The 13,225-nt window shown below is 35.6% G+C and overlaps 1 protein-coding gene across 1 annotated transcript in view; it reads right to left on the bottom strand.

Moving 5' to 3' along the window:
• The window catches only part of RB1CC1 (RB1 inducible coiled-coil 1), a 51,056-nt gene that overhangs the window by 22,588 nt on the left and 15,243 nt on the right, over positions 1 to 13,225 (bottom strand). Inside the window, exons 9-14 of the mRNA XM_070940543.1 lie at positions 9,933 to 10,117; positions 8,207 to 8,393; positions 8,002 to 8,083; positions 4,387 to 4,448; positions 2,848 to 2,951; positions 1,935 to 2,061 (exon numbers count right to left, since the gene is read on the bottom strand). Coding sequence (XP_070796644.1) covers positions 1,935 to 2,061; positions 2,848 to 2,951; positions 4,387 to 4,448; positions 8,002 to 8,083; positions 8,207 to 8,393; positions 9,933 to 10,117 — 747 coding nt within the window. The remainder of the gene's footprint in view (positions 1 to 1,934; positions 2,062 to 2,847; positions 2,952 to 4,386; positions 4,449 to 8,001; positions 8,084 to 8,206; positions 8,394 to 9,932; positions 10,118 to 13,225) is intronic.

Genomic DNA, 13,225 nt, shown 5'->3' with positions numbered 1-13,225 from the left:
AACACCATGTAGAAACTGTGGTGAGGATTTCCCCTATCTCTATTTGGTGTACCAATTAGGGCTCCACTAACCAGGATTTCCCAGCAACAGTAACTCACATCTTAATCAACAATCAGTTAAACTGAGGCTAGCTTTTCATAAGTAGGATAAAAAAGTTTTTTATTCCATTATGCTTTTGGCCTAAGATGAAGGATGGTGATTTACCAGGATTGTTTTAATAATAATTTAGTTTGTTCTAACTTCTTCTATTAGAACAAATAGAACTCAGAATCCTGTGAATAATTATGGGAGACCTCTTAGAGTAGCCACATGCCAGAAAAAGATTTAAGGGTTTACCACGAGGTATTACTTGACTAATCTAGACCATTTTGAACACTTTTTTTCCCTTCTGAATTCTGAATAGAAGAAATATTAATTATCAGTACCGTTTTTAAAAGGGACTTTCAAAATTTATATTTTCATTATGCGGAGCGATAGTGTGCAAATGAGTGCCAGTCATAATATTATATCTTTCCATTGGTTAATTCTCCACCACATTACATTTTCCAGTATACAACTGACACTGTTCAGGAGAGGCCAACATTCCCAAAAGGACTTTTTATACAATTCATACAAGGATCTTTTGTTCTTTAAAAACATTCCAAATATCTAAACAAATTTTAAACCATGCAACTGAATTTTAAACCATGCAACAGCCATGTAGGACCTTTAATGACATACAAATCTGGAGGGCATTTAGTTGAGAAAGACTATCCTTGAAGAATATTATTTCTCCAGTCATAACTATTTGCTAAGAAGACAAAGATCAAAGAGAATCATCTGGCCATTTCTCTATTTAATGTTTATATAGTGTTTCTTTTAATTGTTATGAAAATGCATACAAATCTTGCAAAAATCTTAACATTTTATTGTATTCATGTCATCATGAAAATTTAGAGTGAAGCTAGGCAAACTAGGGGAAACAGATGTAAAGAAAAAGTCTAGATGCTACAATTTTCTTATACATATAGCTAGTCTTTGATTTACAACCACAACTGGGACCAGAATTTCCATCATAAATTAGTGTGATTGTAAAGCAATCACCACGTGACCAAGCCCAATATTATGCTCATTTTTACTGTGGTCATTGAACAAATTACTATTAAATGACTTTGGCTTCCCCACTTGATGTTGCTTGTCAGAAACTGGCTGGAAAGGCTGCAAATTGCAATCACATGACTGCAGGAAGCTGCAACCAGTGGTAAATGTGAGCCTGTTGTCAAATGCCTGAATTGTGACCATGTGACTGCAAGGGTGGTGTGATAGTCACAACTTTGAGGACAGGTCATAAATAACTTTACAGGAGTTATTTATTTAGTTATTTAGTTACTTTAAAGTTACAGGAAGCTGTAACTTTTCACCATTGTTAAATCAACAGTTTTAAGTCAAGGACTATCTGTATCCCTATGGCTCTATGAAATGAACATAGATCATCTATAGAAGGACATTCCCCAGCCATCAAAAATGGTGCTGAGCTTACATGGATTCCTGAACCTGATTTTCCACATCTTCTTGTTTCAAGACTTGCTGGACAGTCAACAATTCAGAAGCCAGTGGCTGTGACTTCTAATCCCATCATAGGAATGGAAGTGGGCTGAGTGATTTTGAGCCAGTTGCTTTTTCTCAGCCCAACTCACCACACATAGTTGTTTTGGAGGAAATAATAGGAGGAAGGAGCATTAGGTATATTTGCTACTTTGAGTTATTTATAAAAACAATAAATAGGGAGCAGGGAATTAAAAATAGGGGATATGGAGTTTCCTTTCAGCAGAGTATCCTTCGAACAATGCATTAGATTTAATCCAATCTTTAATGATTTTATTGTAGAATTAAATACTGCAAAGGTCTGATGTTTTGCTCTTTCACAAAATTGCATATGTATAACTCAGTTCTACCTTTTGTTCATTCAGCAAATCCGTAATGGTCTGGGACATTTCATCCAAACTCTGTGCTGCTTTGACAAGGTTATGTAAAGCAAGTACATGCTGGTGGAGAGGTTCAAAATCACAAAGTATGGGAACCCTTAAAAATACAACAGAATTTAAATTGATTACACTTATCAAATAATAAATTATATTATAATCACATTGGAGAACAATTAATTGCAAAGCTTCTGTCTTGTTTATTACAATTTAAGGATAACATTTCTTATTTGACTCCTACCATTCATTCTGATGCCGTTAAATCTTGAATTCCAAGCTTAGCTAAACCAGGCCATGTAAGAGATTGTATGATAAAATGATGGAGAACTTCAGCAAACAAACTATCCTATTTCACTATTTATACTTTGAAAATACTTTTGGTAAGTTTAATCAGGAAAGAATCTGAACTTAGTCCAAAAGGAGTAGTATTCTTTAAATGTTAATTTAAAAAATACTTCTAATATATGTATGTATTTAATTAAATTTACTGTGACTGTCCATTTGAAAAGACTCTGGGTGAAATATTTAACCCACATGTAAATAGTTGCAGGACATAAATCTATGTAAATAACAGAAGAACAACACAGGAATGTTTCTCTCTTGTTTATTGCCCAGAATTTCTGACATGGATTTTTTTCTCTTTTGAAATTAGTCCTAATTTCTAACAAATCTGATATACAGACATTATAACCTTATTATAAAAATGCTATATAAATAGTCTTTTAACATTTACAGAGACTGCTGAAATCTGTATCTTTTTGGTTAGCTGCATATTCATGAACCAGAAAGGGAAGGGGGAAAACAATTTTTCCTATAATTATCTGCAATTTTATTTCTTTCTATTGGCAGAAGCTCTTTATTTCAGGTAATTAAAATAATACCTTACCTGAGTAATGGTTGTACTTCTGAAGGACAAAAGGATTGAAGAAACTGCAAATCAGATAATGAAATATCAGGAAGTTCACCATCAAATCTGCGAGGTTTTCGAGTCTGTAAATAAAAAAGAAATGTATACATAATTAAAACAGGCAAACATTCAGGCACATAAAATCTATAAACAGCCACTTAATAGCTGCATTTATATGTTGTTCTAACTGAGAGTTTAAATATTTTTTTAAAAGTGGATTTTATCAATAATTCCATTCTGGTAGTCATGAATAGGTATCATTCCATCAGGCTCTTCTCAATACTCCAATCTGCTCTGGAGGATTGGAGGATATGAGGCATTCATGGAGAGAGAGAGAGAGAGAGAGAGAGAGAGAGAGAGAGAGAGAGAGAGAGAGAGAGAGAGAGAGAGGGGAGAGGGAGAGGGAGATTATTTGTGATAAAGCAGATTATAAATGCTATTCACAGATCATATTAATGGAGAAATATTATACAAAATATTTTGGAAAATGAATATTAATGCAGAGATTATATAATTGCTTATATTTTACATTACATTAAATGTTATTCAAAATGTAGAAAGCACTGTCAGATATGTGGCGATTAAACCTGTTGCTATTAAAATAATGCGATTGATTATGTAACTGATGCAGTTACAGTTCTTTACTGTTGAATACAATACAATTCGAAATAGACCACATCAAAGGAAAATAAATCTGACTTTTACTGTACACTCTTAAGATCTGAATTACTGTAATTATATAGGAAATATATTTAAATTACTGTAGATAGCTCAGTGAAAATAAGTAATACAGCTCTGAATTCTGTAAGAGTACCCAAGCAGCTATAATCCCAAACATCTGAATAGCAGCAGGTTGTTCACCTCTTGTAATAAATATATTATCTAAATATGTAGTACCATCTCGCAGAAATGTAAAGCTACAAAAAGCCCCACATAGTTCTAACGTAAGTGAAATTAATTCAGAAATCTGATCAGTCCCAACAGGGAGATTTAAAAGTGTTCCTGTTTACCATCTGCCAGCAAGGGAAAAGGGGAGAGGAACAATTCTTATTCCTATCCCATTTCTATGGTAATTTTTTAAATTCAATTATTTAAGTTATTAGTTCTGCCTCATCATGTGAAGGGTCATCAACATGTAAATGTTAATCACATATTTTAAAAATTCAGTTCTAGAATAGAAAACTATTCAGTTTTCACAGTACAATATTTCCTTACTTAGAAATTTAATTACTGCAGAAAATTAATCAAAACTACAATAAATATGAATTCATAGTTATTTAAAGCCATATACAAATGAACATAACACCAATTAATATTTTGAAGTATTTTACAGCAATCTATATTATTAATACAAGAAAGGCAACAAACAAATTATTGCATAAAAAGCCTATATATCTCTTACTTACAAGTTTGCCAATACTATACATATCTATAGTATGTATCTATAGGAGGCTATTTATTTAAAACTCTTAGAAAAGAACTAGATTTCTTCATTTAAAAAAAAGATAAAATACTCACACAAAAGGATGGTGGCCAGGCATCAAGGCCCCTGAACAAACGATTTCTTAAGAAAGATTTCCCTGTTGAAAGAAATAAAGGTTGCTCTTTTTATTCATGGGTAAGAAAATCTCTTAATATGAAAGAATACTTTATCATCTATTTCTAAGGAAAGTAAGTTTTCACTTTGATCAAATTTCAAGACTAAAATTGAACAACTTTTCAAGAAAATGTGTGAAGGCCTCAAAAGGAAGCAGAAAGATCAAAATATTTTCAATGCAAAAGTATATAAATATTTGCATAATAAAGCTGGCAGAAGAGCTATTTTATTAACAGTACAAAGGAAATATCCTTAGTTTAAGTATTAAAGCATTAATTAAAGTATTAAACTTTTGGTGTAGTTGTTTGTCAAAGCTTTGTCAGAATGACCAGGCAGGTGGGATTGCAAGGTAAATGAAGTGGCTGGGCACAGACACACCCAGGCAGATAACTAGGAAAGCCATCTAATCAGCTATCTCAAGACCTGTGGAGAACATGGCTGCTTTAATGCTTTAAGAGATGTTTTCCTTATGCCTTATCACTTTGTGAAGTGCTCCCTTCTAATGCTTTACAAAGCACTAATATTTCTCTATTCAGCCAAGAGATCTTTTTTTTAAAAAAAAATCATTTTGATTAGAGATATTTTGCCTGGGCCTAGAACTGAAACACATATTTTGGGCAGAAGTATTTTAAGATGGGAAGAGAAGGGAAAAAGCTAGGGTGATATTGGCTAAGAAGAAATAGGTAAAGGAAAGCATAAAGAGATTAGAAATGGCAACCAGGGCAGGTGAATACTTAAATTCAAGGATAGTGGCATGAGATTGCTAAGGGAGGTGGAGAAAGGAAAGCACCAGGAAGACAGAGGTGATGAGCAGGCCACCGACCTTCCATTCATATAATAAATACAGCCAGACTTCCTACACATCCTTCTACTTGTTATATGATACTTAAAGGGTAGTAATAGTTAAGGGTAGATAATAGAAAAAAAGGCACCGGGAAAATTTGTGAGCAGATCAGTACACAGGCCATGTGGCGGAGAGATGAGGCACACAAGCCTTGTTCCAGAGGCCCCCAACCCCTGATCCATGGACCAGCACCAGTCCATGGCATGCCAGAAACTGGGCTGCACAAACAAGCAAAGCCCCATCCACAGGATGCAGCCAGCACATGAAACCCGTCCAGTACCATGGAAAAACCTCTCTTCACAGAACCGATCCCTGGTGCCCAAAAGATTGGGGGCCATTGCCCTAATCATCCTGTGTGACTCCTCTGGAATTTGTCTTGGCCAAAACCTGAAACAATCAAAAATGTTCCTGGTTTCAATTTGGGAAAATTTCTAAGTCACAATATGTTTGTTTCAGGGTTGAAACAAAATGTATTTTCAATTTATCACACCCTTCTCATGAGTGGGGTGTGATTCTTTTATTTCAAAATATCAAGATATCTGAAGAAAGAAAAAAAGTAAAGCATTTAACAAATGCCTGATTAGTTAAAAAGCTAAGTTCTAGTCTTAGCTTTAATCACAATTCTAGTCATCTACCTGATTTGCTACACAACACCATAATTTCCACTACAGCACTAAAATAAGGTGCAGGAGAAATGAAACAAACTGTGCAAGCTAAGTCACAGAATTATAAAATAAAGCAGATTATTTTTCCTCCCACCAGTTCTTTCTTATTGTTTAGGTTCAGATCTAGACCAGGCAATCCCATCATCTCTTCATCAATGTTTTGGAAAATGAAATAAGACCACAGAAGAAATGGGAGTTGCATTAGTCAAGTTGGCTTTTCAAAGGGTATCCAGGTAGTTGAGGTCTGCCATCATTATTATATTGCTCCTCCCTAAAAAGTTCTCAAATTATCCAGATCTGCCTGATATGTATATCTTTATAATATCAATGGGGTTCTTTTAAACTCACTGACCAATTTTTCATGCTCATATTTCTGGCTTTCTAGATGTGTGCTTTTTTTTTTTTAATACCCTTCCTCCCCCCTTTTATCTAGCCTTTTTTTTTTTTTTTTGGAATTAGTTATATCCAATTGTGTGTGTGTGTGTGTGTGTGTGTGTGTGTGTGTGTGTGTGTGTGTGTGTTTTATATAAGTTATATAAACTTAAGGCTGACTCAGCCTTCCATCCTTTCGAGGTAGGTAAAATGAGGACCCGGTTTATGGGGGTAATAAGCTGACTTTGTATAAAAAAGAACACCGCTTTGGGGGGGGGGGGCAAAAGCCCTACTAAGCAGGTATATACAAAAGTATGAAGGCTATTGCTTAACGCATTGTAAGCCGCCCTAAGTCTCCGGAGAAGGGCGGCATATAAATCGAACCAATAAATAAATAAATAAATATCCTTCAATCCTTCTATTCCAGTCATCAGTTTTCCCTCACAAGATTTTACAATGCCTACCAAATCATACTTGCCTTCCTTCATTACAACTTGTGGTTATCTTTTATATGTCCCCACATTCTGTGCATTTTTATGACACCTTGGAAACAACATAGGTCAAATAATTTGGCATGTTCTTCATTGGTATTTGTATTCTAATTATCATTCTCATTAAGGTGCTTCTATAGCCTGTGTTATCAGTACAGTTCCATTCCCAGTGCCCAATGTTGCAATTTCAATCTTTTCTGAACTCTCTTCTAATAGATTAGGGCCAGAATTGCAGAACAAATTTTCCCAGCATATCTCAGATACAACTCATCATCCATCATCACAAAAATATATATCCTACGTTTAAAAAAAGAATATAATTCATTCTCACTAACACTATTTCTATAGCCATCTCTTGTTTGCTTTCAGTATTCTCTCTCTTAATGGATCACACACCTTTAATAGGAGAAAAGTGAAGAGAATACTATTCATGATCCCAGCTTCTTCATTTTCTTGCAGTGTTCTGATATAAGAAGTAAACTAGAAGAAAAGTGTCCAGGACAATATAGCACAGGATAGTAAGATGATGTGGAGAATTGGCTGCGCTTTACCTTTTTTTCTCTCATATGCAAACACTCCCACCCCTTTTGTCAATAATGTGATTGCATGACTGAGGCCAGGCACATGAATAATTGTGACTTATAAATGCACATTTAGTTTGGGTGAGTCATGACACAACGCTGATTCAATAAAACTGTCAGACTCTTCAGGAACACTGCTGTTAAAAAGCAGAGCTTCATTGATTCGGCATAATATTCAGACCAGAAAAAGCACATATTCAAAAGATCTGTTACTTTCAAACATAAAAATGAAAGTGTATATATGTTTGTGTCCAGAGTCCGTTGTCAATAGATCATCATCCAGGGTTTAAATTCTAGGTTTTTTTCCTGACCTGTTCCATGTCAATGGAGTCTTGCTCAATCTTTTCCAGCCTTGCATCTGTTCAAAGTTTACATAATGGTTCTGTCTGGCAAAATCCTGCTAATTCCCACCTTGCCAGCTTTAAATCTTATAAAAATCATCATATGTCATAATTATGCTGCACGTAGTTGGGCATAATATAAAAATCAACACTAATTTATTCAAGATACACATTTCTTCTAAAGTTATGATGTTGTTTGTGCCATTGTAGCTTGAGAGCAGAGAAATAATTACAATACTTACTAAATAATTTTCCAAAAGATTCCCTTTTGGCTTTTTCTGCATCATAAAGATGTTTACCATCTTTTACTAATGCACCAGCCCACTATAAAACAAAAAAATGTAATTAAACACAAATGTACAAACACATTTTCTCTATAAAGCAAAAGATATTGGACACAAATTTATAAAATATTCTAGGTTTAAATTATCTACGCAAGTTACTTACCTCTCTGTAGTGTTTCACAAACATTTTTCTTCTTACAACTTCAACAACTGCCAAACAGTACATCTGTGGGACATTACTGAGCTTTTCTACAATTTTCACTCTTTCTAGCAGCTCTGTTACAAGGCGAAGCAATGCTTGTAGTTTCTCTCCATCTTGGTCAGCATGAAGCATGACGAAGCAGCACCACCTACAGAACAGGTGAAAATAGGTGAATTTGGACTGGTGATTAAAAGAAAAATCCTCTACTGAACAGCTATTTGTTAAATATATATCTTACCTTTTCTCAAGGGGCTCATGAAGACAGTTTCATATTCCAAATCTATTTTTTTCCATAACAACAAATCTGTGAGGCAAATTGGATTCAGAAGTACTGACCAGCCTGTAGCCACTCAAAGAACTGGCTCTTCTAATAATTGCCAACCAGGTATTTGCTTATTTATGATTTGAAAACTGCTCAGTCACAGAATATTTCAGATAGGCTTCATCAGCGGCCCCCAACCTTTTGGGCATCAGGGACTGGTTCCCTGGAGAGAGGTTTTTCTGTGGACCGGAGGGGCTTGGTTTCTCATGATGCCTCCATCTCACAGATGGGGCTTTGCTTGTTTGCACGGCCGGGGTTCTGGCATGCCACGGACCAGTGCTTGTCTATGGACCAGGGGTTGGGGTTGGGGATTCCTAGGTTACACAAAATGCAATTAAAATAAAAGCAAACAAAGTAACCTAAGAATGTAACTGCATTCCATGGATAGCTATTAAAATCCATACCATTCAAATTTCTAATGTGATTCAGGATTCATCAACCACAATGCTTTGTGGTTCTGCTCTAGATAATTGTTTCATATCTTCATATAAAAATGAAAAAAGGCCAACTGTTCAAATAAACTATTACACAGATAGTCTTCAACTTATGATTGCAATTGGAACCAGATTTTCCAGTCATAAATTGATATGATTGTGCGTCAAAGCATTCGTATGAAGAGACCTAATTTTATGCCATATTTTGCAGCAGTTGTTAACTGGACACCACACTCATAAGTGCAACCCTATACTTCTGAATGGAGATCTGCTGGAAGCTGGCAAAAAAAATAAAATAAAAAATAAAAAAAAATCACAAATTGCAGTCATGTGACTGCAGGACTTTGCAAGCATTTAGAAAGATGAACTAGTTGCCAAGCACCCAAAAAAGCAATCAAAATGAGAGTGTGTCTGCAACAGACAGCCACTATTAACCAAGGAAAGATTCTGACTTTCCAGAGTCTTTATTCATGTGGAGAATCTCAATAGAAAAAGGTTCTCCACAGTAACTTTTATTTGCTAGCGACCAAGATCTGCTTCCTTTTCATATACTTTGTTTCTTCTGCTTATTCACTTATGTTTAATAGTATTTCCCCTATTATCATGTAAGTAAGAAATGCAAGATTTCCCTATTAATTTGAAGCTGGAAAATATGAAACTACATACAGAGATACCCATTGAAGATATTACAATAAAAGAAACAAAATCCTATGCACTTAATTGCAAAGGAAGTTTGCAAATTTAGTGGATAGGACACAGCAAACTAAACAGACAATTCCTGAATATAATAATTATACAGTTCTGGGCAATTCATTCATTCAAGAAAGAAAGAGATTTGGGATATAATTTCTAAACAGTAGTTATAAAAATAATATACATACAATTAAAAAATACATGGGGTGAAATAAAGTACTGCAATAGCTTCACTTACTTCAGTCGGACTTGTAAATTATTTGCAAGTTCTTGTTTGGCAGTAGTACATTTTTGTTTAATATCTAAAAGTTTCCTGTGGTTAGTTAACATGATCATCAGTTGATTTGCATGGCTCAAGCACAAGTCAGGTAGTACAGAAGGATCTTTCAAGTTCTCTGCTCTCTTCTGATTAGCCAAAAATCCCTTAATAAAATAAATTGATGTAAGAATAGAAATATTTTCTGTTCTCTATGCCAAATCAAAATTATGTTAATTCATTCCCAATAACTTAAGAAGACTTTTTTTTAAAACCATAATCACCTATGGACAATTGATTGGCATCCATACTAATAACTAAAATGGTTTCAGAACACTAGTTTTAGTTTCAGTTTATTTAAATTTATATACCGCCCTACTCCCGAAGGACTCAGGGTGGTGAACAGCCATAAATAAAACAAATATAATATAAAATTTAAAAACAAGTTAAAAGACATATTAAATAGATTTGGCCCACTAATTGAAACACCCCTATTTTTAAGAACAGATCTGAATTAAAATTAAACAATTAAAAAGGGTTAGGCCAGCTGCACTTGATGGAATAAAAAGGTCTTGAGGGCATGGCGGAAAGTGCGCAAATCCGGGATCCTCCGTATCTCTGGGGGGAGCTCGGTCCAAAGGGCAGGTGCCCCCACAGAGAAAGCTCTCTCCCTGGGGGCCGCCAGTCGACACTGTTTGGCTGACGGCACCCAGAGAAACCCCTCTCTGTGGGAGCGTACTGGTCGGTGAGAGGCTACTGGTGGCAGAAGACGGTCTCATAGATAACCAGGTCCTGAGCCATGGAGCGCTCTAAAGGTGGTAACCAGTACCTTGAAGCGCACCCGGAAGGCCACCGGGAGCCAATGCAGCTCGCGCAGGAGAGGTGTTACGTGGGAGCACCATGTCACTCCCATAACCACCTGCGTGGCCGCATTCTGGACCAACTGGAGCCTCTGGATACTCCTCAAGGGGAGCCCCATGTAGAGAGCATTACAGTAGTCCAGGCAGCAAGTGACGAGGGCGTTAGTGAGCCTTCATAAGGAGTCCCGATCCAGAAAGGGACACAACTGGCGAATCAGGCGAACCTGATAGAAAGTCCCCCTGGCCACAGCCGTCAGATGTTCTTCTAAGGACAGCCGTGTATCCAGGACGCCCAAGTTGCGAACCCTCTCCGTGGGGGCCAACGACTCACTCCCAATAGCCAGCGATGGCGCTAGCTGGCTATATCGGGACGCCAGAAACCACAGCCACTCGGTCTTGGATGGGTTGAGCCTGAGTCTGTTTCTCCCCATCCAGATCCGCACAGCCTCCAGGCACTGCGACATCACTTCAAGGGCATCATTGGGGTGGCCCAGGGTGGAGATGTACACTACAGTAGCCCTCCTCTAAGATCTTGCAAAATGATAGATAATAGTCTAGATCAGTTGCCCCAATCTTTTGGGTGCCAGGGACCCGTTCCATGGAGGCAGGTTTTTTCGGGACTGGGGTCATGGTTTCACATACTGCCTGGATCCTGCACATGCTGGATGGGGCTTTGCTCGCTTGTACAGATTGGTTCCTGGAGGGCCACAGACCAATGCCAATCTGTGGCCTGGCGTTGGAGACCCCTGCTCTAGATAATTGTTTCATACCTTCATATAAAAATATTCTAAAGGACACCAAATGACTTTATTATCAATAAAAACAGCAGGTAATTTAGGTTTAACAAGGTTGCATTATGTTAGAAACTAAGTGACAGAATCCTTATAATATATTGCCACCTAGTGACCATATTTTATAAGATGTTATATACACATGTAATTATGCAATAAGAAACTACCTGCATTTATTTTCATATTTTTGTTTTAATTAGATCCAATCTCACTTAAATACAGTCATTAACTGTATTTTGGTTAGTTTTCTCACCTTTATGGATAAATTACTAAATACTAAAAGACTTTATTTCTACTTCAGTAATTTATTCATAGATTACTAATTCTGCTACTGGTTTTAAATATTTAGCGTTTTTATTAATAGTTTTTTTTTCATTAGAATTCTATTATTTGTATTTATGGTACTATCATGAACTACTTTCTTAACTCATATTGATTTTAGAAATATTTATACATTTTTGTTGGAACTTTTTAACTTTTGAACAGTTTTGTACAATTGTATTCAGTCTTAATAACACAAAATATCAAACTATCTGATTACACCTGCAACCAACATTTCTATCTTCATTCTCATGTTGTTTTCAATTGGCATATTAGTAAATTAATTTAATTCCAGTTAAGCTCTGGTTTTAAAATGCATTTTATTAAGAATCAAAAACGTGCTCCAGTGGTTCTAGAGCAAGAGAAGGCACAAATATGCTGCTTGGGGAAGAACTTTTGAAAAGGACAACTACAAAAAGTATTGAATGAAAAGATGGACCCAGGAAAGCTACTCTTAAAAGCAAATAAATAAGGAAAACCTTTAAAACTTGGGGTGTTAAGCTTTTGGGGTCCCAGCCCCTGTATCAGATTGGAAGAAGACTGCAAATCAATCTAATATAGGAAAAAGGAAGATTATATAAACTGGTATATGTTAGGATGATGCAAGTATTTGAAATGGATGTTTCTCTGAAAGGTTCAGCATAATTAGTTTGAATGCTTTTTCTGGTTATCCAAATTGTGTATACAGTATATGCACAGATAACTCCTCCAATAAGACAATTAGACAACCAAGTTAAATCTTCAAATTAGACATGCTGAGGCTAAATTCAGTGCCTTGAGTTATTTATAAAAATAATAAAGGTGTGTGTATGTGTGTGGGGATCTAAAAGAAAAAACATGCAAAACTTCAAGGACAGGAATTGCCCTGTGCATTATGCATAGCAACTCTTTTTAATTGTCTATTCAGCCATAATATTTATTTTATTATTAATATTCCTTTGGTGTTCTACTCGCCATGGCTCCAAGCATCCATCACAGAAAAAGCAGAGAATTAAAAACAAAAGAATAATAATAAACAATATACACCACAATGGTACTGAATAATAGGGGTAAATAAAAAAACAACACACCCCAAATGTTTCCATCTAGAATTAAGATTTTAATTCTTTACATTTAAGAAAGAGATAGTTCTTACATATGAGGCAAACTATTTGATAATACTATAGAATTAAACTATTTCCAATTGTTGAATTGCAATTTTCTTATGCTTGACTATAATGGCTGATTCTGTACAACATATCTCTAATTCAGAGAAATAATAGGAAATGTATTTGTGTACATCAGATGAGCATTATCTCAGTAT

This window comes from Pituophis catenifer, unplaced genomic scaffold (genome assembly GCF_029215685.1).
Source record: "Pituophis catenifer annectens isolate HBS135680 unplaced genomic scaffold, rPitCat1.0.hap2 SCAF_3, whole genome shotgun sequence".
In the NCBI taxonomy this organism is placed as follows: Eukaryota; Metazoa; Chordata; class Lepidosauria; order Squamata; family Colubridae; genus Pituophis; species Pituophis catenifer.
The sequence above is the reverse complement of the archived record's forward strand: the minus strand, read 5'-3'. Positions and strand labels throughout refer to the sequence as shown.